Genomic DNA, 26712 nt, shown 5'->3' with positions numbered 1-26712 from the left:
ATTGGAAATGGGGAGAATAATTCTTGAGCTAAAAATAATTCACGTTTCAAAAGCTGTGAATGATTATTTACTTTAGAAACAGAGGCTTATTCACAGATTGACAAATTTGTATGGAATTACGACCATTCTACTTCATAGTTTCCTTTTAAAAATCTGCCAAAGTCCACAGCTTGGTACTTTGAGAATGCCAAGTGCTCACTTCCCCAGGACTCTAAGATCCACAACATGACTGCCAGATATCGGAGCCATTTCTGTGATTTGAATTTGCATCTCAAGGGTGGACTTTGGTATTAAAGCTGGGAACTTCCCCGTGAGTTCAAACTAATACCAACGGATTAAAATTAATCCAAAGATTCATATCTGGCTTTTCCTTTCCCACTTTGAATATTAATGCATTCTGTTGTGTTTTTGGTGCTCACGCCTGTCAGAACATCAGTCACAAAATTAGAACATGCAAACATACAAATTTAAAAGCCGGAGTAGGCCACTTGGCCCCTTAAGGCTGCTATTCAATAAGACCATAGCTAATCCGATTGTAACCTCAATCCCACGTTTCCTGCCAACTCCTGATGACCTTTCACCCCCCCTTCACCCATATTAATCCAGAATCTATCCAGCTCATCCTTAAAAATATTCAAAGACTCTGCTTCCACTACCCTTTGTGGAAGAGCATTTCAGAGACTCAATTCTGAGAGAAAAATTATCCTCATCTCCGTCTTAACTGAGCGACCACTTATTTTGATTCTAGATTCTCTGACAAGAGGAAACATCTTCCTCACATCCATCTTGGCAAGATCCTTATGGGTCTTAAAGATTTCAATTAAATCACCTCTTATTCTTCTAAACTCTGTTTGATACAAGCCCAACCTCTCCAGCTTTTCCTCTTAAAACAATCCACTCATTACTGGTATTATTTTAGTAAACGCCTCTGAACTGCTTGCAACACATTTACATCTTTTCATAAATAAGGTTACCAATACTGTACTCCAGGTGTACTCTCTCCAATGTGCTGTACACCTGAAGCATAACCGCTCCACCATTGCAATCAATCCCCCTCACAGACAAGAACATTTTATTAGCTCTCACTATAATGTCAGTAGTATGATACAACACTCTACCACATTTAATGGAGTAAATACTCCAAAACCATTCAATACATCATTGTCCTTCAATAGACAGAGAGCACAGAAGGACATCACTGAGTATAATGTCACTATGCTGACTTGATGAAATCCTTGCAGTAATTCATTGCTTTTCTGCAACCGTATATTGTTAAAAATTGAGCAAACCAATGTCCAGTTAACTGGAAGATTCTTTCTTGATTTTCTCAATTTAGGCTCTAATTGATGGAACTTGGCTGGGGTCAGAAACAATTCTCTGAAAGCAAACACCGTCTCGATCGTTCAGTGAAATCCTTTCCCTTTCACTTACAATGATTCAGAATCCACGGAATTGGATAGTGTCCCCTTCCACCCCAGACACAGAACTGGATTGAGTTATTCTGCTGCTTTTGTGTTGAATTATTACTTATTGGTTGGTGCTGGACAATGCCGAAGTGAACAAAGAAAATTACAGCTCAGGAACAGGCCCTTCGGCCCTCCGAGCCGGCACTGACCACACTAACCGACTGAACTAAAACTGATCCTTCCGGGGACCATATCCCTCTATTCCCATCCTATTCGTGTATTTATCAAGACGCCCCTTAAAAGTAACTATCATTGAGTGATGGCCGATTGATCTGGGCTTCTGGGTTCAAATCTCACCATGGCAACTGGTGGAATTTAAACTCAATTAATAAAAATCTAGAACATAAATCGGGTCTCAGTAATGGTGATTATGACAACTCTTACTGATTGTTGTAGAAACCCATCTAGTTCACTAAAGTCCTTTAGGGAGGGAAATTGTCATCCTTACCTGGTCTGGTCTACACGTGACTCCAGATTACAGCAATGTGGTTGACTCTTAACATCCTTCTTACTGAGCAAGACATTCCGTTTAATGGCAACAAATGCTGGCCCAGCCAATCATGCCTACATTTTTGGTAAGAATTTTTAAAAGTAGCTCCAATAGATGTATTGCTATAAAAATCTCCCTCTCCCAGAGAGGATATTATTTGCAAATTGGGAAAGACCTCAGCATCAGTATGAACACTAATGATCTGTGGGTTTAATGGGATCTCAGGGTGTTTCCTGAGGGAGAGCCCAGAAATCAGTCTGGGATTAATTGCCATTTGAAAATGGCATTGTGGGGATTCCCCCTGACAACCCCATGCAGTAGCTGCACCTGCTGTCTTCAAGTACATTTACCACTGGCCAGATAGCTAGTTTAATTCAGGGTTTGTGGGTGATCCCAGGATCTTGCAAGATACAAATCTAAAAAGTGACTTTAGGTGGTTGGACAACAGAAAGTTCTGCAGAATGTTCATCAAGTTCCTGATGAAACAAAAAAGTACAGAAAGCTGACAGGAACAAGTTTCATCCTATTTCCCATTCCCTCCGGTGTGAACGGGCTGGATTCTGCACCCTCATTCAGTGTAACTTCCCAGAAGCAGATCTCTGCACCTGAACATTGCAGTCAACCTGGGGACAGGGAGCAGGGTACTGCCAGTTACAATTCAATTCTCTAAACCAGGCAGAGATTGGCAGTTCCAGTATCACTGCAGCATGAATTAATTTCTGAGTGTGTGAGAGTGAATCTGTAACAAACAGTCTTTACCACACAAACATCTGGACAGGAACAGGCCGTTAACCCACTGATCTTATTCTAACATTTAATTAGGTCGTTATACAATTCCAATACAGACTGATAACGTTTTAAAATATGTAAATTTCCCAAAGACTGACAAATATAAATCGTACAAGAAGATTTTAAGTTTTAAGATCATAAAAAAACAAACTAAAATCAACAATGACTAAACATTATTAATAAAACAGAAAACTTCCTCATTGACTCGCGTACGTTACACCAAGCTCTCAGCAGATAGGTAGCCTCATTGATTCTTGACTTATTAGAAGCCCCTCTTGTCTCTGCCACACTATGGTGAGTCTTCCAGAATCCTTTGAAAGCCACTTCAGTGGTTTTAATATTCTAAACTGACTTCCAACAGCAAGATCAACTCGGGTAACTTCCTGGGCCTTAAATCACCATATGTGACATCTCCTTCCCTGGAAAATCTGTTCTTGCTGACATCTGTCTTGCTCACCTAATACAAAACTGCAACAAATGTTTTCGATCTCCTCTCTGGATATTTGAATCTGAGAATCTTTGTCCATTAAAAAAACGGCTGCCCCTATTTTGGGTCAAGATGTGAAAAGTGATATTGGGTTTTCTACCGGTTTTGGTGCCCTATTGGCAACCAAATCACACGGGCCTGTCTCTGTCCAGCGTTTAATACAATGGTGCCATTCCCCCGTTCCAGGAAATTTCTGTTTTAAAGGAGGCAGTTTAAAAAATAACATTATAAAGTTTCACATTCATAACATGATTATCTGTAAAAAAAAAAATTAATGAAAGAATGCTAACATGTTTAGACAAATGAAATTCTGCAACCAAACCGAATTATCCCATTCAGAGGTAATACTGAACCTGCTGTCACTTCACATTATAAATAACTTGTATATTTACTTTGAAAGACTTGCAAGAAAAATGAGAGGGACTTTTTTTTGTAAGGATTAGAAAGGGTGATCCAGTTTAGTTGGTAAGCGACTGAAAATGTTAGAAGATCGACAACAACTGCAACAAATAATATCAGCTGCCATTCCTCCAAGGAGTCTGCCAATCTCTCTCTGGCATAATTCATTTAGGCCATAAATTCTGAAGATTAGATATGGTCTTCACAATGTCAACAATGCCTTTTGTTGACAATGAAACATGAAGATAATAATCTGTTACATCAAAGGCCTGCATTTATATAGAGCCTTTCATAATGTCAGGGAAGAAACTTTGCAGGAACAATTATCAGACCAGCTTTGATACCAAGCCACTGATGGATATATTAGGACAGATGACCAAGAGGTGAGTCAGAATGAAGATTTAAAGAGGTGTCTCTCTGGAGGAGAGAGAGAGGTGTATGGAAAGAATTCCAGAGTCTTGGATCTAAACAGCTGAATGCACTGCACTGAAAATGATTGAAATAAGTGATTGTCAAGAGGTTGGATTTGTTGAAATGAGGGAATCTCAGGGGCCTGGGAAAGAGGTTAGAGTATGGGATTAGGTGATATAAACCAGGGTAGAGCTGTACAAAAACCTTCACCTGGTGCACTGCCCTTTTATCTGAATTTCACTTATCTTTTGTTAAACACAACATTGCAATTACATCAGCAAAAATTAAGCACTGACTAAATTCATTTAAACAAAGGTACAGTCAAGCATCAAAATTGAAAATGTGAAGCTTTTCACATTGCATGTCCAAGAGTTGGTATCAATCAATCCTTCTCATTTCAGGATCTCACCTGGTGGCGTTGGCAGCAGACAAAGTTTTGTAATAATGATAATGAAACACTCACTGATTTATTCATCTTTCCACCTTTCCTGTTCCCATTTCATAGAATTTTCATAGAAGCCCTACAGTGCAGAAGGAGACCGTTCAGCCCATCGAGTCTGCACCAATACCAATCCCCAACCAGGCCCTATCCTGCTTAGTTACCCCGCTACTCCCAGTAGTCTATTATATCCCAGGAGACTAAGGGTTAATTTAACATGTCCAATCACCTAACCTGCACATCTTTGGACTGTGGGAGGAAACCGGAGCACCCGGAGGAAACCCATGCAAACACGGGGAGAATGTGCAAACTCCACACAGACAGTGATCCAAGCCAGAAATTGAACCCAGGTCCCTGGAGCTGTGAGGCAGCAGTGCCAACCACTGTGCTACTGTACTGCCCCTAAATCCGGTCAGGAAACTCCATCCTGTTAGTATATTGAACATAATTACTGTTCATCACTTCATCCGTGAAATATGAGGCCATTTTCACAGTGAAAAACATGCACAGACCCTGAGTTGAGTTTATTTATTTAATTTTTCCAGTTGCCGTTTTTTCTTTAGTCTTGGTTTTTGAAAAATGATTATTCAGAATATGAATGTTCTTTTTTACTTTAGAAAATATTGCGTTAGATCTTCTGACTGTTCTCGCTGGCACATCCCTGTCGCCAGTTTCCCAGTGCCATGGGCGGAATCATTGGGAAATCCCACTGACAGCAGTGGGACCAGTCCTTCCCACTGGAGAGAAGCCAGAGAATCTCACCATTAGGTTTAGATTGAAGTTGCCTTTTAGAAAGTTTGGAGATGTTGCTGCAAACTAGCTCAACAATAAAAGATGGATGTTTTTAAAGTCATGAGATGTTTTCAAGATTGGTATATATAGGGTGCACAAGGGCACAGTGGTTAGCACTGCTGTCTCACAGTGCCAGGGACCTGGGTTTGATTCTGGGCTTGGGTCACTGTGTGGAGTTTGCACATTCTCCCTGTGTCTGTGTGGGTTTCTTCCAGGTGCTCTGTTTTTCTCCCATAGTCTGAAAGATGTGCTGCTTAGGTATATTGACCCGAACAGGAGCTGGACTGTGGCGACTAGGGGAATTTCACAGTAACTTCATTGCAGTGTTGGTGTAAGCTTTATTTGTGACTAACAAATAAACTTTTTTTTAACTGAGCACAATGCTGGGACCTCTTGGTATCATCACCAGAAATGGATAACTAAAAGAGTTTGCCTGTGCTATTTGAGGAACTTCACCAACAGGAGATTTTGTAGTTACCTAAAGTCTATTTTAAACAGAATAATTTAACTAATATCAAGGCCAACATTTGTAATGTTAGAGTTTCTGTACAATGTTTGGTGAAAAGATTAAAAGTAACAAAATCTAAGTATCACTGGCAGTTTTAATGTAAATTCCTTCAGCTTATCTCTCCCTTCCACTCCACACTTCACTACCCTCACCTCTTCAAAACCAACCAAACAGATGAAAAGACCGCATTGCATTTCTATCAATGAAAGATAGTGAATGTTATTATGTTGCACTCAGCTGACACGAAAGCATTATGAAGTGAGTGGCTATCCTGACAGTTAGTTCCTGTAGCGTGACTGTAAAACATGCTTGTGTTCAGATAACAGAAGCTTTAATCTCTGTTTCATTTTGTAAAGGCCAGTCACTGAATAAAACCACAAGGGGATACAGCATAAAGGATGAACATTTATCAAAGAGTGAAAGGGTAACCTGATGCGATGAAATTGAAAGTGTGAAGCAAAAGATTTTTTGTGGTGATTGAGAAGTTTACTTCCAAATTTTCTTGAAGCAGATTTGATTGTAATAGGACACTGCTTTCCTGAAGAGCAAAGTACAGAACAGGAACAGACTCTTGGGCTCTCCTAGCCTGCGCCGATCATGATGCCCTAACTAAACTAAAACCGTCCGTCCGTATCCTTCCATTCCCATCCTATTCATGTACTTGTCTAGATGCTCCTTAAATGCTGCTCCCACCACCTCCCCAGGCAGCGCGTTCCAGACACTCACCACCCTCTGTGTAAAAACAAAACTTGCTTTGCACATTTCCTTAAACTTTCCCCTCACACCTTAAACCTTGATCAGGCCCCGAGTACTTGGCTTTTCTGTCCAAGGAAAGAGCTTCTGACTAAGGTTTGCCATTGTAAGTATGATATACAGAATGATTTTAAAATTTAAGGAATGAGGTGCCTGAAAAAAAAAGTCATGTTCTGGGGTTCCCTGCAGGATTATATTCACAGTAAGAAGTCTCTTGACACCAGGTTAAAATCCAACAGGTTTATCTGGTAGCAAAAGCCGCTAGCTTTCGTCAGGTGATGAAGGGGCAGCACTCCGCAAGCTAGTGGCTTTTGCTACCAAATAAACCTGTTGGATTTTAACCTGGTGTTGTGAGACTTCTTACTGTGTTTATCCCAGTCCAACGCCGGCATCTCCACATGGTGACTACCACCGACACTGCATTATGTTCGTGCCAGTGGGATTTTCCAGTCCTACTGGCAGCCTACCCCCACACGCGGGTTTTGTGGTCACGTGATGTACCTTTTAATAGGAAATCTCATTGAGAGTGACGGGAGCAGAGAATCTCACTGCCAGCGAATGGCGCGCTGCTTCCACTGCTTCCAACTTCCATGTTGAGAAACATGGAGGCTGGAGAATCTTGCCCTTTGTATCAGTGAGCTTCTGGGGACTGTTTTCTTATTGTTACAGATTCTTTCTTCCTTTATATCCATTTATGGGACATGGATGTCGCTGGCTGGCCAGCATTTTTTGTCCATCTCAAGTTGCCCTTATTCAGAGGGCAGTTGAGAGTCAACCACATTGCTGTGGCTCTGGGCATGTAGGACAGATCGGGTAAGGACAGCAGATTTCCTTCCCGACAGGACATTAGTGATCCAGGTGGGTTTTTCCGACAATCGGCAATGGTTTTGTGGTCATCAGTAGATTCTCAATTCCAGATATTTTTTACTGATTTCAAATTCCACCATCTGCCGTGGAGGGATTTGAACCTGCGTTCCTGTGCTGTAATTTTCTTTGTTCTTATCTAGGGTGGCCTTTTTAGTTCAAGCTGGGTTTTTTTCAATCGATATAAGAGTCTTCTATTAACCCAGACAATATTTGGTACAATCCCCACGCCAGCGATGGTGGGGAGGAGAATGGGGGAGAGGGTTGGACTGACACCAATACCCATCTTCCTGAGGGCAGCACCGATTTCGGAGCGGCTGCCCACCCCCAAACACATTGCCCAAGGTGACGTGCAGAAAGGCACTGGTGAAGATTGTTCCCAAGTGCTGCTGATGCCCAGGGGGTCTCGCTTCCCATGCTGTCAGCTCACTGTGGGGGGCTCAAACAGTTTATTTTAAGATACTTCCTCAGTGTGTCTAACCCCCAAGAAGCTCTCCCACCATGGAATTCCAGCTATCTCTATAGGATCATCAATGTTTAACTAGCAACTCCCTTAACAAGGTATTTGTCACACGCTGTGATTAATGGGACATTGACAGTTCTGGTGAAATAAGGCAACATGTATTGACCTAGCGAGAATACACCTGATCGCAGAACTCACCTGGAAGGTAGTCTCGCTTTTCTTCTGGTAATTTAGATGCCTTTGTGTATGTATGTGGGGGAGGAAGACTGACACTCTGTGTAGACTGTACATAAATATCAAAAATATGTAATTTCTGCCCTGATGCCTTTAATGGTCAGTGAATATTTTTAGGCCCTGTATTTGGTGTTACAAATTAAATCCATAAATGAAATGTTACGGTGAGCAAATAAGCAAAATTGGATTAAGATGTGTTTTGAACTGCTGGCCTTGCTGCACATTGATGTAAGGAGCCGATGCAAACCTTCAATGAGTTAATCTTGTTCAGTAATCCAGCGTGCACACACTCAGCAGAATTAACATTGAACAGAGTTTCCAGCAGAACCAGTGTTCGGATCAATCAGTCATGAACTCATCTCAGAATCCCAGTCTCTGTGTAATACACAGTGTATCTGCACGGGGCTACATTGAATAATAGCTTTCAGGGGAAAATAATTCCAATGTTGAACCAAATATTGGAAAAGGAAGTAGAATGATTTGCTGCAATTAATTCTGTAAACAGTTATTCATCTGAAATTAACTTGCAAAAATAGAACAATGACAAGTTCAAAGGGAAAATATGTAGATTCTGGTTTATCTTCTGAGCTGTATAACCCCACTGGGTGGGTGATTCCGCTGTTTTAATCAGAGCTCCACGCCTGGCTAAGGTAGGACAGCACATTGAAATGATCAAATGCAAATACATTACAGCTGGGACACATTCATTAAAAGGGCCTCACTAATTGGTACAAAAATGATGCTTCATCACAGTTCTGATGAAGAATGAAATGAATCATTACCATCAATCAGAGTGTATAACTCGACCTTGGAAGCTTTGAGAATGGGGTGCTCGGTGTTTTCCTGTGAACCGCTGGTTTTGGTGCAGGAGGACTCAGTCCTGTTGTCCATCACCAAGCGCGATCTGCTCAGTGTGGGAGTGTTTACACATGTTCTTGCTACACGGCCCATATCAGCTGCTTGGTTCCTTGTGTCCACTTTTATAAGGTGAGTTATGCATTTCTTAGCTGAAAAATGAGCCTGGCTCCTAATAAATTGCACCGTTACCTAATAATGAGGTGCTGACTTATAGACTGAGTAAAGGCCCAAACACGCACTTTGTTATAGGAACCAGAAGCAGGAGGAGGCCATTCGGCCCTTCGAGCATGGCCATTCATCTTGATCATGGCTGATCATTAAATCCAATATCCTGATCCCCCAATCCCCCCCAGTATCCCTTGATCCCTTTAACCCTAAGAGCTATATCTAATTTATTCTTGAAATCAGGCAATGTTTTAGCCTCAATAACATTCTGTGGTAGTGAATTCCATACATTCATCACCCTCTGGTGAAGAAAATTCTCCTCATTCAGGGGCAATACGGTGGCACAATGGCTAGCACCACTGCCTCGTAGCACCAGAGGCCTGGGTTCAATTCCTGGCTTGGGTCACAGTAACTTCATTGCAGTGTTAATGTAAGCTTACTTGTGACTAATAAATAAGCTTTACTTTCTAAAAGGTTTACCCATTATCTGTAAACTATCACCCATAGTTCTGGACTCTCCCACCATTGGGAACATTCTTTCTGAATCTACTCTGTTTAACCCTGTTAGAATTTAATAAGTTTCTGAGATCCCTTCTCACACTTCTAAACTCCAATGAATATAATCCTAACCGACTTGGTCTCTCCTCATATGACAGCCTGGTAAACCCTCGCTGTGCTCCCTTTATAGCAAGAACATCCTTCCTCAGAAGGACACCGAAACTGCGCACAATACTCCAGGTGTATAACCACCAATGGATCTGCTATTTCCAAGGCCATTTCCTTCAGTACTCTGGGATGAAGATTATCGGGACCTGGAGACTTATCCACCTTCCATTCCATTAATTTCCCCCAAACCATTTCCCTGCTAATGCTGATTTCCTTCAGCTCCTCACTAAAACATGTTTCTCTCAGAACTTCTGGTACATTATTCATGTCTTCCTTTGTGAAGTGCGAAGCAAAGTATAAATTTAATTCCTCAGCCATATCTTTATTCCCCGTTATGAATTCTCCCATTTTGGACTTTAATGGGCCTACATTTGTTTTTGTCGATCTTTTTCTCTCTACATTCTATAGAAACTTTTTACAATCAGTTTTTACGTTCCCGCTATCTTACATTCATACTCTAGTTTTTCCTTTCTTACCAAATCCCTTGGTCCTCCTTTGCTGAATTTTATATTGCTTCCAATCCTCTGGCCTATTGCGTTTTCTTGCCAGTTTGTATGTTTCTTCCTCGAATCTGATACTATCTCTAATTTCCCTTGTAAGCCACGGTTTGGCCACGATTCCTTTACAAATCTTGCGCCAAACTGGAACAAACAACTTCTGGAGTTCATCTATTCATTATTTAAATGCCTGCCATTGCCAGTCCACTGTCTTTCCTTTCAGTAATGTCTCCTAGTCCAGTATGGCCAATTTGTGCCTCATTACCATCAAGTCATTGAAAAAATAGGGTTGTCTTAGAGCCACGTCCATTTCTACACCACGATATGTTGTAATTTGATATCTTTGACCCTAGTTTTTTGTTTGTGAAAGCAACACTTGCTTGAAAATGGAGACATCTTTATTCAAGAGATGCTGAAAAACATCCATTGATTAAGGTGTCTCAAGGCCATTACAACTTAGCAACCATCTGCATCTGCTTCCTCTCTGTGCTAAGTATCAGTTTGTTCCTGTCAGGGTAAATCCCTCTGTCCATAAACTCAGGAGAGGGGGGATGATCAGCCAAAGGTTCTTGCTCCTAATTACAGTTGTGTAGTCTGGATGAGAATTGATCCACTTGCCAGTGAAGATTGAGTTTGAATAACTTCCTGGCACAGTTGTGGCTCTCAGTTGCAGAATGACCATTTGTGTAACTATACAGGACATGCAGATATTCAGAAACTAAATCTCATTATGCATCAAAATCTCCAGAAATGAGATGAAAATTATGAAAACAATCTAAGAATCAAAAAGCAATTTTTATTACTATTTTGTAGCTTTGGGGTCACTGTTAGTGATACTAACTTTCGTTAAAATAAATCTCTAGATTTGAGTTGAGCTCCCATCTCCTGGACCATTACTGGACCCAGGGATCTGGAATAATGTTATCGTGGTGTTACAGATTTCCTTTCAATGAAGATATTGTTGAACATGAAAGCAAGATAAATAAGACTGGTCAGGAAAACTGAATGAAAACAGTGCTTTTGGTGAATAGGGAATATCAAATGTTCAGTAAGTTTACAAATATTTTTACAATATTATGTTTAAAAGAAAAATGAAATTCTGTAGCAATTAAATCATTCCAAAGTTGATGTAATATCAAGGGACTGTGTACTAACAAATGTATAGAGTTAATCCACTCTCTGTCTTCACTGAGATGATCTTGGACACTGTCCACAGGACAGGAGTTGATTCACTGGAGAAATAGAAGTTACAAATGAAATATATAGCCCAAGTAAGGGTAAACAGGACGAGTATAGATTGGGTGGCATAGACATGGTGGCCGCTTGATGTCACACTTGAGCTTCAATCACCATCAATCATTCCTTTTTCTGGCTCCGATTGTGTGACTGAACTGAAGTGTTTCTGTACTGTATGGCTCTAATCTCAGTGGCTTGAAAAAAATGATAGAAACACAACACAGCAGAGAGGAAAAAATTCACACTGGAATTACACAGACTGGTCAACAGACTCAATTGTGTCTTTCTCATAGTTTCTGGGGAATGATGAGAAATGGGAAGAATACCAAAGGATTTAACAGGATGGAAATCTAGGATCAAAGGGATGATCCAGACAATTCCAGGCCAGTAAATGTAGCACCTATCATTGGGGAAAGTATTATAGAACATAGAACATAGAACATTACAGCGCAGAACAGGCCCTTCGGCCCTCGACGTTGCACCGACCAGTTAAAAAGCAATGACCCTCTAACCTAAACCAATCCCTTTCCATCCATAAACCTATCCACGGATCTCTTAAACGCCCCCAAACTAGGCGCATCTACAACTGCAGCAGGCAGGGCATTCCAATCCCTCACCACCCTCTGGGTAAAGAACCTACCTCTGACATCCATCCTATAACTACCACCCCTTAATTTAAAGCCATGCCCCCTCGTGCTAGCTTTCTCCATCCGAGGAAAAAGGCTATCACTGTCCACCCTATCTAAACCTCTAATCATCTTATATGTTTCAATAAGATCCCCTCTTAGCCGCCTTCTTTCTAACGAAAACAACCTCAAATCCCTCAGTCTCTCCTCATAGGACCTTCCCTCCATACCAGGCAACATCCTGGTAAACCTCCTCTGCACCCTCTCTAAAGCCTCCACATCCTTCCTATAATGTGGGGACCAGAACTGCACACAATACTCCAAGTGCGGCCGCACCAGAGTTTTGTACAGTTGCAACATGACGCTGCGGCTCCTAAATTCAATCCCCCTACCAATAAACACCAAGTATTAGAAGGAATTCTAAAAGAGAGGAAATTGGGATAGATGGTGAGAGAGAGTCAGCATTCATTCTGGGAAAGGAGCTTTGGTGAAGACATTTACTGGAGTAATTTGAGGAAAGAATGGAGTCTCCTTGCTGCAAATAGAAACTCCACGCTGCTGTATTTAGATTTCAGTAAGGCTTTTGATAGTGTTCTACATCGGTGATACAGCCACACAGTTGGAGCCAGAAAAAGCAATAGTTGATGGTGAATGAAGGTCAGGTGAGACAGCAAGTGGCTGTCGGGGATTCCCCCTGGGCTAGGGGCTGGCCTTGATCAGCTTTGCAGTTTATGCCCCTGATCTGGAACGAGGGACAGAATCAAACTGTTTGCTTGAGAAAAGCCAAGCCAGGTAAAACTAACCTGCACAAGTTAGCGAGGTGGGCCGCTGATTGCCAAGTAACATTTAATTGGCAAATGTAGAGGGAAATATTCCAAGTGGAAATGAACCAAATGGTTTTGGGTCACAGAATACAGGTGCTGGGCAGTAAGGGCACGGAAAGCTAATGGGATATTGGGATGTGCAGCTGCAGGACAGATCCCAACCATACCGGGAATAACGGGGATGATTCTCCTGTCACACCCCAGCAAAGATTCCTCAAATCAAAGCAGGGCAGAGAAATGAAACTTTACTGATGTGTGAATGATCACTGATATTAACACTGATGTTTTCTTCCAGCAACTTGATGTTGTGGGCAATGATTCAATAAAATAGTCAAAGTCACGAGTTTTGAATTTTGCCTGGGTGACAGGGATGGGTTTAGCTATGATGAAAGTTCCTGAGTCTGTCTGGGCAGAACAACCAGGCCAGATGGATAGTACTGAAAAAGCTGAGCTCCCTGGAAATACAGGCGCCTCTGCTTTCCTGGGCCTGATGGAACAAGGGCTGCTCCCAGAGCAGAGGGAAACCTCAGGCACCTTTCCAAAACTGCGAAGCTCACATTGGCAGATTGTTCTGGTTACAATGAATCATGTCTGACTTCTTGGTTTGTTTTGCTTGGGTCGCTGGCCAAGTTTGTCACACAGACACGCACTTCATCTACAAGGACACAACGTTTAACATTTTACTGAAATATTCACAGAAGAACATGACAATGTCATTAAAAGTGTGGCTTCACTCTGTCCAAGAGATGAAAGATACAGACAGATACGGCTTACATTTATTTCACAGACTCAGGAACTGCCAAAGTGCTCTACGTCATGCCCTGAGTTTTTGTGACAGCAGGAATGTTTTCTCATGCTGAATGAATAGATGATGCTGTTGGCACTTAATGAAAACTTGTTCATTCAGGGCGTTTTTTCTGTTGCTATTTACTTAGATACACTGGTGTTAATGAGTGTGAAATGTTAAGTCATTGGATTTGAGTGGTACATATATCAAACAAGTGGGTGGCACAGTGGCACAGGTTCAGTTCCCACCCTGGGTTACTCCTGTGGAGTTTGCTTGTTTTCCCTGTGGGTTTCCTCCGGGTGCTCCAGTTTCCTCCCACACTCCAAAGATGTGCAGGTTAGATGGATTGGCCACGCTAACTGTGTGGGGTTATGGAGAGAAGGCCTGGGTCAGTGAGTCGGTGCTGACTTGATGAGCCAAATGGTACCTTCTGCCCTGTAGGGATTCTATGATTCTAAGCCCACTGGAGTCAGGATAGATTTGATCAGTCAGTTAAAATAATATGCATGACAACTGGGTGACACAGTGGTTAGCACTGCTGCTTCACAGTGCCAGGGACCCAAGTTCGATTCCCAGCTTGGGTCACTGTCTGTATGGAGCTTGCACATTCTCCCCGTGTCTGTGTGGGTTTTCTCCAGGTGCTCTGGTTTCCTCCCACAGTCTGAAAGACGTGCTGGTTAGGTGCATTGACCCGAACAGGTGCCAGAATGTGGCGACTAGGGGATTTTCACAGTAACTTCATTGCAGTGTTAATGTAAACCTACTTGTGACTAATAAATAAACTTTACTTTGTGGCCATTGCGAAAGTATAATTACAAAACACCCATGGGCAGGTTTGAAAGAGAAGTTTTGTTACTGAATCACATTCAGCACAAGGACAAACAATGTTCGTAACGGAAAACCCCAACAAGGTGATAATCGCTTAATGGAAATGATTCTCTTGTCAATGAGACAGAATCCTATTTGTGGCACTAAGTAGATAACCAGCCCTTTCACTGCTTATGTGACTTGATTAAGTGCTTAAAGATGTGACCTATAAACAAACTGCCATTTTAGCCAATGAATGAGATTGTGATAGTCCTGTACCTTTTCCCATGGCCTTCTCTGCTGAGATAGTGACTTCTTGCTAAAATAAAGCTTCACGCGTGTCAGTAAACCCCACTGAATCACCAACAAAAAAATCATTTCACTGTTTTTATTCCTTTGTGGGACATGGGCATCGTTAGCTGGCCAGCATTTATTGCCCACCCCCAACTGCCCTGGAACTGAGTAACTTGCTCGGCCGTTTCAGAGGATGGTTAAGAGACAAACACATTGCTCTAGCTCTGGAGTTACACGTGGGTCAGACTGGGTAAGAAAGCAGGTTTCCTTCACTAAAGGACATTAGTGAATCAGGTGGGTTTTTCCAACGATCGACAATGGTTTCATGGTCACCAGTAGATGCTTAATTCTAGATATTTTTTACTGAATTCAGATTTCACTATCTGCTGTGCTGAGAATCAAACCCAGCTTCCCAGAACATTAGCTGAGTTTTTGAATTGCCTCCAGATAGGACAGTATGTGACATGAACCCAAGATCCCGGTTGAGGCCATCCTCAGGTGTTTGATCAGTATTTGTTAGCCAAGTTCCGCACACCTGAGGATGGCCTCAACCGGGATCTTGGGTTCATGTCACACTATCTGTAACCCCTATGAGTTGCCTGGGCTTGCAATATCTCACTTACTGTCCTGTCTCGAGACAATACACATCTCTTTAACTTATGCCTAATGCTATCTTCACTCACGTTGTCTGCACATTTTAAGAATTGATTAGCTGTAAAGACTCACATTCTAATCAGTATTCTGTAAACTGTGTGTGCCTTTATATGCTCTGTTTGAGACCAGAACTCTCCACTCACCTGACGAAGCCCTGAAAGCTACTGGCTTTTGCTACCAGATAAACTTATTGGACTTTAACCTGGTGTTGTGAGACTTCTTACTGTGTTTAACCCAGTCCAATGCCAGCATCTCCACATCTATTCTCTCTCCACAGAGGCTGTCAGACCTGCTGAGATTTTCCAGCATTTTCTGTTTTTGCTGTCTAACTAGAACAGAGTTTTTCAAACCTTTTTCTGATGATGCATTCTTGCTAAATGCCTGTCTCTCCTGACCCACACTATGTTCACTTTGTACTTAATGTGACAGGTGAGTGTGCTTAATCCCCGCTATCTCACTCAATCAGGGTCGCAGGATGAGAGGTAACACGTGTGTTAGGTCAGTGTCCAGCCAGTTCCTTCTGTAGTTTCCACCATTTTGAGAATGGAAAATCAAACCAGGTCTTTGGAGGTGGGGTCAATACCAACAAAATGCTCGTTTTATTCAGCACTGGAGACTCCTGGGCGATGCTAGTACAGAACGATGGCCACCACATCATGGATTTGTTGTGTGTTTTTACTGTGCTATCACGGATCAGGTACAGCAGCTCCATTTCCTCATAGAATCCCCACAGTACAGAAGGATGCCATTCAGCCCACCAAGTCTGTACCGACCACAATCTCACCCAGGCCCTATTCTCGCAACCGTCGTTTACCCTGCTAATCCCCCTGACACCAGGGTCAATTTAGCATGACCAAGCAACATATCCCACACATCTTTGGACTGTGGGAGGAAACCAGAGCACTGTGAGGCAGCAGTGTTAACCGCTGTGCCGCCGTGTCGCCCTCACTTGGGGTCAGCTGTAAGTTAATAACTGACTCTGGAATCTCAAACTCAAAAGGATTTTTCCCCGATCTCGTCTCTCAGAAACTCCTCCTCTGGAAAGTTGTGACAAGAGTTATCCATCAGTGCAGCCAGATGTGGTTAGTCTATTGACAGTTCCTTCACCAACTCTGCTTTCCTCAACATACCATAGCGGTGTGGGGAACGTGTAGTAGTTTTGGCTTTTTTCTCGCACTGCCCAAACTTCCAGTGATTTTTGGAAAGCCTTTGTTTGTTCCCAGTGCCAAAAACAATCATCATCTTCTCCTCCTTGGGTTCAGTTCATTCAGAATTATAAAGATGTCTGCATGGTAAGGCAGAGTTAACATCCAACTTAGATCCCCAAATGAAGCAGCCAGAGGGGATGGTATCTCATGGAGGAAAACCTGGATTTCGTACTTTGATTCATAAACTCTGCCACGTATCCAGCACCTTGACAGCCAGTGTAGCTGTGTACGGATCACAGCTTGGAATACCTCGGAGACTCGAACCTGGTATCGAGTGCTCTGCGCTCAATGACGTTCATGACTTTCACAACTTCTTTCAACACCAGTTAGAGATTGGATGGAATTCCTTTCGAAGCCAATGCCTCCTCATGGTGGTTAAAGCAATAATTCCAGTCAATATCCTGACTTCTGCATCCTTAACCCTTATTATAATTCCACTATTTTTTCCCAGTCATGTTGGCTGCCCCATCACTTGTGACATTTTTCTCTGGAGCGTAGGAGGATTAGGGGTGATCTTTATAGAATTCTATAAAATAATGAGGGGCACAGATAAGGTAGACAGTCAACATCTTTTCTCAAAGGTAGGGGAGTCTAAAATTAGAGAGCATAGGTTTAAAGTGAGAGGAGAGAGATACAGAAGGGTCTGGAAAGGCAATTGCTTTCACTGAGGGTGGTGAGTGTCTGGAACGAGCTGCCAGAAATAGTAGTAGAGGTGACTACGATTTTGTTTTTTAAAAAGCACTTAGACAGTTACATGGGTAGGATTAGTATGGAGGGATATGGGCCAAACTTGGACAATTGGGACTAGCTTAATGATAAAAACTGGACAAGTTGGGCTGAAGGGCCTGTTTCCATGCTGTAAACCTGTATGACTCTATAACTTTAATCCAGTCCACACTTTCCAGCCATGCATCTATTCAATGCTTCAGAGGTCTGTGAGCCAGTCAGGCTGGTCAGTAATGTCAGCAGCACAGCAAGTCCTCAACAAGTTCATTGTGCCAGACATATCTAACAAGGTTGTGCAACCTGTAACGTCCGTACTGAGAAAACCCCCACTAGCTGAGAGATGAGCTATATTTCTAAATTCCCGGCAGTGTCACTAATTCAGCCAGTTATCGCTGAGTGGGGTGCGTTTTAGTTTTTCAGCTGACCTCACCTCTCGGACCATGTGAGCCATGTCTGACGCTGCAGGGAGATTTCATTTCTCTCAACAGTGTGGGCCATTTTTGCTTACTCTATGCAGTGAGCTGCCATGGATGAGGCTAATTATGCTTTGTCATTGCAGTGCTAAACTCGTGCTCAGAACATCAGCTAATTTCAGTTCTTGCTGCGTCCTTTGAAAAAAAATGCAAAGGTTTATTTCCAGATTGCCGCTGTCAGTCTTCATGTCTTTGCAGTTTTGAGAGTTTGAAACTCTTGGATTTCACTGTATGGAACACAAATGGGCTTTGCATCTTAATCTGTGTTGGCACAATTGACCATATCTCAAAAAACCATCTTTATGTTGCTTTGTTCCTGATTTTAGTTTTTTTTCTTTACAGATAGTTGACCAGAGGCCCTTCCACATTAGTACCGCTCTGTCCTGTCTTGGACCCGGCGGAATAGCTAACACTCTGTCTCTGGCAGGTTCCGATGCGAGATCCTGGCCAGTAAGTTTCTGGGCTATTGACATCTCTGGCCTTCTCCTTCACGTAACAAAATGATCCGAGTCTACAATCGACTGATTGGAAAGGCAAAGCGAGTTGGTGCCAAGTGCACGTACACAGCATCGTGAGCTGTTGTTCTGCCTCATGTGGTCACGCACAGTACTGCAGTGAGAATTTACCCAGAGGGAAAATGGAGAAAAAGTTCAGACAATCTTTGGGAATCACTTTTTGGCCACCCATTTTTCAACATCCTGCAACCCACCCTTTGGGTCACAACCCCCAGTTTGAAAAACAATTAAAGATGGATAAAAAGGCAGAGGCTTACATTGTTGCCAAAAAGCGCAGCAAGTCTTAGGATTAGGAAGGTTTTAAAAATAGAAACACAACCAGTGAATTGTTTAAGATGGAGAAAGTCAAACATGAAATTAAGGTAGCAAGAAATACAAACATTAGGGCCATCCAGACTTGAAACATTAACTCTATTTCCTCTCCACAGAGGCTGTCAGACCTGCTGAGCATTTCCAGTATTTTCTGTTTTAGTTTCAGATTCCAGTAACTGCAGTATTTTGTTTTTGTTGGGATGGGAATGGGCTGAGATGCTTTGTGGTCGGTGCTTGCTATTTTGATTAGTCACTGGGGAGCAGCCACTTGGTGGATGGGCACCAACTGCAGCAGAAGAGGAGCATAATCTTCATAAATGAGACTCCATGGGCAGGATTTTCCAGCTTCGCTCTTCCCAGACCTGTAAAATCCCACCTGTGGTCAACGGACCTTCCCATCTTCCACTCCTTGCCCTCTCTGATTCCTGTGGCAGGCAGCATGGTAAAGTTCTAGCCCATGTATTGAGTATAAGGTGAGATTTGTCTGGTGGTGATGAGTTAATGCTTTGGTCTAATGTTTCTTGTCACCTGGATGGAAATGTATCTGCTTCCATGTGAGGGTTGGGGCAGGGGGAGGAGTGGGGGGGGGTGCGGGGAGTAACTGCAGTGTGAAAAGCAAGAGTATTTAGAGACTGGGTTTCCAGAACACTGCATTGTTGACTGGGTCAGGGCTTAGAATAGAGTGTGAATCTATTGACTACAGCAGCTGTGAATTCTTTTGTTTGTGTGTTAACCTGAGCTTTACCAGATTGTTCTGTACATCATTCTGCTGCGAGAACAAGATTAGCCAATAGAGGGATTAATTTGTGTCCTTGGTATGGCCCAGCTCCTAGCTGCACACATAATTAGTCATTAACATTTAAAACTAAGTGTGTGCTTATGTGTGAGAAAGTGAGGGAGAGGAGGGGAGGGTTCGTTAGCAGCAAATGGCTGGTCTTTGACAAGGAGAGGATCTATTTTTTGCCCTGTGTGATTTCTATTGTGTGTCTGTAGTCTACAGAATCCGTCCAGGCGGCTGTTTGAATGCTTGGATCTTTCTTCTAAAAGTAGTAGTTCCATTCTGCTGGGAAAGCAGCTACCAGTGGGTCGCTCCTGTTCACCTCCCCCTCCTTGAATCATAATCATTCTCCTCTGAAAGACTGCAGCTTTTCAAACTCTGCAAAAGTCTTACTTAGCCACTGTTGTGTTTGGAGTGTGAGTAACTTGGCAGCATCTGTATCGCTGCCACTCTCAGCACAGCTGCTGGGAGATGTGTTAAATCCAGGAGAGGCTGAAAACACAGTAATGCGAACGGTCCAGGTGGACGACACTGAAAGCTGCTGCCATGCCTGCCCGAGGTATTAAATTCCGAGCTCTGGTAATCCTAATCAGCTTGCTTCACAGAGCGAGGAGGAAGAAGTGCCTAAGGTAAAGTGTTTGTCTTTTGACCCCACCCTCTTTTTTTTTTAGTTTGCTGATAAAAGTCATTCGGACCAGATTTAACTCTGCAGATGGGTAACTTTGAGAATTGTCAGTAACTCTGTAAAAGCAGTGGGGGTGTTCCTGTATTCCTCCCCTGTTCAGCAGTTAAAAACAGACCTTTTGAAGATTTGTTTTTGGATTGAAAAGTAATTGTCTGTGTTGGGGGGAATGGTGTAGGGATATTGCCCAAGTCCCATAGCTGGGTTAGTTCCTGATCGGAGCCTGGCTATTTATAACACTGGCTCATTAGCATTCTATGCAGCATGTGACTAGTTTGGAAAAAGTAAAACAAAAACATCTGGATAATTGCACACGTTCAGTGGGACTCTGACTGTGGCATCCACCCTGGACTGCTCCAACCAGTGAATAACCTTTCACTCGGGCAGAGTTTGAGCTGGTAAATTTATCATCGTCAGGGTGGAAGTGTGGCACCTAAAGGCAATCTTTTGCTCATCTATCATCAGTGCATACACACGCACACATACATGCACATATACACACACGCACGCGCCCACGTATATGCACACACGTGTGCATATACAGACACACTTTTGATTCGATTTATTATTGTCACATGTATTAATATAGTGAAAAGTATTGTTTCTTGCGCACTTTACAGACAAAGCATACCATTCATAGAGAAGGAAAGAAGAGAGTGCAGAATGTAGTGTTACAGTCATTGTTAGGGTGTAGAGAAAGATCAACTTAATGTGAGGTAGGTCCATTGAAAAGTCTGATGGCAGCAGGGAGGGAGAGCAGGTATGGGAACCTTGGCTGATAGTCTCAGTGGAAGGGAAGAAATGTTAGCACTCACACTATCGACCCCAGCACAGCAGAGGATGAAGTCAAAGTTCAGCAGCATTTTAAACAGATGCTTTCCTTCAGCTGATAATCTGAGTGATTTAAAATTTAATTCCAAAAATACACTTCCTTGAGACAAACAGCTGCTCTCGTCTGAAATCTTGCAACAAGAGCTAAGCTTGAAAATAGCAGTGGCTAAATAATAAAATTTTTTAAAAAAACCTTGCTATTTAAAGTTCTGGATATTGAGAAACTGACTGCATTTATCATCACTGAATGTTTTGGCAAGTGAGATCCAGTTACTGTCGGTCACACAGCCACCCTGCAAGGTGTGAACCAAAGTGTCTCACTCCCGAGGCTGTCGGGAAAGAGAGAGGGAGAATGGTGTTTGAAAGTCACATCCCAGGGAATTATTCCGGTGAAAAATCAGAATAGGAACCTGAGGAAAATGGAACCTGTTTAGAAATTCTGTTAGTGAAAATACCAGTGTGATGGAGGTTTGATTTATTTTAAATAACCTTTTAAATACAAAAGGGTTTCTTTAATGCTGAGTTAGGTAAATGTGATTCAGATTTGAGTACAATCTATTGTATTGTGATGTGGTTTATACAAATGCCGTCAGCTAAGCACCTTTGCATATCATTTATCAATCACAAGACAAGGCTGGTTTTCGTTTGTCTAGTGAAAGGCTTGTGAGCTTTTCAAAAACAAAAGGTTGACTATATGTTTAAATTCACAAAGTAGGAACTGTCTACAACCATAGTTATTTAAGACTTTTTAAAAAGTAGACGTTCGATTGAAGGGATTCTTGGAAAGAGCTCTGAGCTTCCTGAATTATTCCGAGATAATCCTGGTTATCCATTGTTCCTTGATGATTCAATAGGATTGTAAGAAATTGTTCTGCTTCATGGACAGAATGGTTTAAAGTATTTTCAAATAAAACCAGACAAACATGGTCCTTTGGTATAAGAAGGGAAAATGCTAAAACTCTCAGGCAGCAGCTGTGAATAAGGGAGAAACTGGAACAGTCAGAAACATTCTGATGAAAAACTCATCAGCCCGAAATGTTCACTCTGCTTCCCCCTTGTCACAGATTTTGGATTTTCTTACTGGTTCCAGTAAAACAAGCACACGCCACATCATCCACAACCAGTCCACAACTTCCTACAGTTTCACATCCGGTTTACAATATTGCTCTTTGTGACAGGTATTAAACCAGAGCAAGGAATGGATAAAGAAATGGAATGTCAACTGTTAACTGATGGCACAGAGCTGCTATTACCAGTTGTTAATGCAGTATTGTAAAAGTCTTATTAACATAAGAACATAAGAAATAGGAGCAGGAGTAGGCCATCTAGCCCTTCGAGCCTGCCCCGCCATTCAATAAGATCATGGCTGATCTGTCGTGGCTCAGTTCCACATTCCCGCCCTCTCCCCATAACCCTTAATCCCCTCGCTTACCAAAAACCCATCAACCTGCGTCTTAAAAATATTTAGCAAGGCAGCCTCCACCACTTCAACGGGCAGAGAATTCCAGAGATTCACCACCCTTTGAGTGAAGAAGTTCCTCCTCAACTCCGTTCTAAACCGCCCCCCCTTTATCTTGAGGCTGTGCCCTCTAGTCCTACTGTCCTTTCTGAGCGGGAAGAGTCTCTCCACCTCTGTCCTATCCATCCCATTCATCATCTTATACGTCTCAATGAGATCTCCCCTCATTCTTCTAAACTCTAACGAGTACAAGCCTAGTTTATTCAGCCTCTCCTCATAGCTCAACCCCCTCAACTCCAGTATCAGCCTAGTAAACCTCCTCTGCACTCCCTCCAAGGCCAAAATATCCTTGCGTAAGTGCGGTGACCAAAACCAATCCACCAGAATGAAGGTCTTTAGCACAGTGGATAGCACCCCTGCCTCTGCACCAGAAGCTCTGGGTGCTTGTCCACTCCAGGACCTGATGCCAAGAAATCATTGAATCCCTACAGTGCAGAAGGAGGCCATTCAGCCCATCAAGTCTGCATCGACTCTCTGACAGAGCACTCCAACCAGGCCTTATCCCTGTAACCCCACGTATTTACACTGTTAGTCTCCTTAACCGTCACATCTTTGAGCGCTATAAGACAATTTGACATGACCAATCAACCTAACCTGCATATCTTTGGACTGAGAGAGGAAACCGGAGCATCCATGGAAACCCACGTAGACACTAGGAGAACATGCAGACTCCACATACAGTCACCTAAGGCTGGAATTGAACCCAGGTCCCTGGCAGTGTGAGGCAGCGGTTCTAACCACTGTGCCAACATGCCACCCATAAATGTGTTCATAATGTGTCCAAACAGGTTTGAGCATCCATCTGTAAATCCTTCCAATGGCAAGTGGTAAGAGTGGGAGAGATTCCATGTTTGGGAAGGAAATGAAAGCCCTTACCATCACCATTCATTAACCCTGGCTGTAACATGTATGTGTTTGTTACCATGGTAACTCAGACTGTCTTCGTGGGGGTGGGGAGGGGTGGTTTGCTCTTTTGGTTCAGTTGCTTGGATGGTTGATGTGGATCAGAATCAGAAAGTATGGGATTTGACCCCAGTTCTAGCTGCGTGGATCCAGGAGCTGCCTCTTCACTCCTACCCCAAGGGGAGACCATGTGGCATTGTGGGTCAGACCTGTCTTCAGATAGAACTCTCCAGAACTCATTGTGTTCTATTAGAGTCTTGATTGAAAGTTCCTGAAACGTTGGTAGGACATCTGCATGTATTAATAGGACTAGACAGTGTCTAAAATAAACCATTTTCTCAACTGACTGCCAACACTTGGGTTGGAACGTGACAATAATGTTACTGTCCTGCAGTTGGGCTCAACTTGCCACCTGCTGGATATTCTTCTCATTACAGCTGAATGTGAAAGTTGATCTGGTTTGAGAGATGGGGAGTGTGGAATGGACATAACACATTAGAAAGTGGAACACAGTTTCAGGGTGTTAGATCCAGAGTGATTGATGCGAGTATTGTAGATCTGTGATGATTATGTAGGATTCTCTCTATTGCTGATGAATACTGCTGCCATGATTGTTGCTGTCTCTCGGGTCGTTGGATAGGGGCTGTTTACCTCCGTGTAACAAGCTGCAGCTTCACATCCATGTGAACACAGAGAATTACCCTGTAATGAAGTCATTCATTAAATATAAAGTAATCTGTGAATTAGCTTTAATTAATGGCAGGAGAAATTCTAAAATTCATTATCTCCCTGTTGCAATGTGAGCAGACTGTCTCAACAGCACGTTAATATCAAAGTATTAGAACTGCTGGAGTGGCTCTGGTTAAAGCAGGAAGTAGCTGAGGCACACAGGATAGGAATGACTTCAGTTCCTGATCCGTGCCAGGCTGGGTTGGTGAGGAGCCATGTCAGAAAGTCAGGCTGGCATCCCTCACCCTGAGGCAACAGTCCTGCTTCTCTTGGAGAAGGACAGAGTGATGCCCCTTCAGTCAAATAGCCTGCTGTCTGGGTTCCTATGAAGGGTAACCACCTCAGGTGGGAAAATAGGAAAAGGTAAAGATGAGAAAAGTCGATTTAATTTAGGCCCTTCCCTCTGAAGCTCAGATGGAAATATTCAGGCTGAATTCTGAATCTTGTTGTCTCTCTCAATCGCCAAGCTGATTGGTGTCCAGCATTTACAATCTTCCCAGTTTTAATGAGTGTAGTTTCCTACCACACGCACGAGTATAATTAATGGTTTGTCTAATTGTTACCGTTCAGTAACATCAACTCTGTCAGGTTTCCTGTCTGCTCTATAAAGTTGTAAAACTTTATCTGTTTTTATCATTCCTCCCACACATATATATTACTCTGCACCCTTTCCATGTTTATCTCTCAATCAATACCGCAAAAACAGGTTAACTGTTCAGTGTCTCAGTGCTATCTGTGGGATCTTGCTGTGTGCATATACAAGGATACTCAGAAATGCAGCAGTGCAACAGTGATAGAACATAGAACAGGCCCTTCGGCCCACAAGTTGTGCCAATCATATCCCTACCTACCAGGCCTATCTATAACCCTCAATCCCATTAAATCCCATGTACTCATCCAGAAGTCTCTTAAAAGACCCCAGCGAGTTTGCCTCTACCACCACCGACGGCAGCCGATTCCACTCACTCACCACCCTCTGAGTGAAAAACTTACCCCTAACATCTCCTCTGTACTTGCTTCCCAGCACCTTAAACCTGTGTCCTCTCATAGTGACCATTTCAGCCCTGGGAAATAGCCTCTGAGAATCCACCCTATCTATACCTCTCAACATCTTATAAACCTCTATCAGGTTGCCTCTCAACCTTCGTCTCTCCAGGGAGAAGAGTCCCAGCTCCCTCAACCTAACTTCATAAGGCATGCCTCCCAATCCAGGCAACATCCTTGTAAATCTCCTCTGCACCCTCTCAATAGTTTCCACATCCTTCCTATAGTGAGGTGACCAGAACTGCACGCAGTACTCCAAGTGGGGTCTGACAAGGGTCCTATAAAGTTGCAGCATTATCACCCGACTCCTAAACTCAGTCCCTCGATTAATGAAGGCCAGTACACCATATGCCTTCTTGACCACATCCTCCACCTGCGAGGCCGATTTAAGAGTCCTGTGGACCCGGACCCCAAGACCCTTCTGCTCTTCAACACAGCTAAGACTCCTGCCCTTGATGTTGTACTCCTTCATCCCGTTGGACCTGCCAAAATGGACCACTACACATTTATCCGTGTTGAAGTCCATCTGCCACTTCTCCGCCCAGTCCTGCATCCTATTTATGTCACGCTGCAACTTCTGACATCCTTCCAGACCATCCACAACACCACCGACCTTCATGTCATCGGCGAACTTACTAACCCATCCCTCCACTTCCTCATCCAGGTCATTTATGAAAATGACAAACAGCAAGGGTCCTAGAACAGATCCCTGGGGCACTCCACTGGTGAACAACCTCCATGCAGAAAAAGACCCATCCACAACCACTCTCTGCCTTCTGCAGGCAAAATACAGTAAAAAGTCTGACAACACCAGGTTTTAGTCCAACCTATTTATTTGATAATATACTCGCAAGCTTTCGGGTTAGCCCCTTCGTCAGGTGAATGGAGAGTTCTGGCCCAGAACTCATACCCACATCATGACTACTTTCTGCAGGCAAGCCAGTTCTGGATCCACAAGGCCAAAGCCCCTTGGATCCCATGCCCTCTCACCTTCTCAAGAAGTCTTGAATGGGGGACCTTATCAAACGTCTTGCTGAAGTCCATGTAAACCGGAGACAGATTCACACAGCGAGCGGTTAGGATCTGGAATGTACTGTCTGAGAGTGTGGTGGAGGCGGATTGACACAGAGTGGTTAGAATCTGGAATAACAAAGAACAATGTAGCACAGAAACAGGCCCTTCGTCCCTCCAAACCTGCACCAATCATGTGTTCCTAAGTAGACCTTTGTATCCCTCTATTCCCAGTCTGTTCATGTGGCTATCTAGATAAATCTTATATGACCCCAGTGTGTCTGCCTCAACCACCTTGCTTGGCAGTGCATTTCAGACCCCACCACATTCCGTGTAAAAAAAAAAGTCGCATATCTATATTGAACCTCGCCCCCCCCCTTACTTTGAACTTGTGACCCCTTGTGTTTGTCATTTCCGACCTGGGAAAAAGCTTCCAACTGTTCACCCTATCTATTCCCTTCATAATTTTATA

General features: G+C 43.0%; 1 protein-coding gene across 8 annotated transcripts in view; it reads left to right on the top strand.

The window, feature by feature from the left end:
• Positions 1 to 26712, top strand: part of LOC145360159 (rap1 GTPase-activating protein 1-like) — a 503018-nt gene that overhangs the window by 306486 nt on the left and 169820 nt on the right. The window contains exon 1 of one of the 8 annotated variants that reach the window (XM_080215161.1): positions 19725 to 20150. The exons of 2 other annotated variants lie outside the window; for them this stretch is intronic. In XM_080215161.1, the coding sequence (XP_080071287.1) occupies positions 20068 to 20150 (83 nt within the window). In that variant the 5' untranslated portion in view covers positions 19725 to 20067. Of the gene's footprint in view, positions 1 to 19724; positions 20151 to 26712 lie in introns of those variants that run through there. 5 more of the 8 variants (XM_080215155.1, XM_080215152.1, XM_080215154.1 and 2 more) reach the window with 5 other exon arrangements.

The sequence above is a fragment of the Carcharhinus amblyrhynchos genome, chromosome 30, assembly GCF_965287045.1.
Source record: "Carcharhinus amblyrhynchos chromosome 30, sCarAmb.v2.hapA, whole genome shotgun sequence".
Classification (NCBI taxonomy): domain Eukaryota; kingdom Metazoa; phylum Chordata; class Chondrichthyes; order Carcharhiniformes; family Carcharhinidae; genus Carcharhinus; species Carcharhinus amblyrhynchos.
Note: the sequence above shows the minus strand (reverse complement) of the source record. Positions and strands in the feature narration are given on the sequence as shown.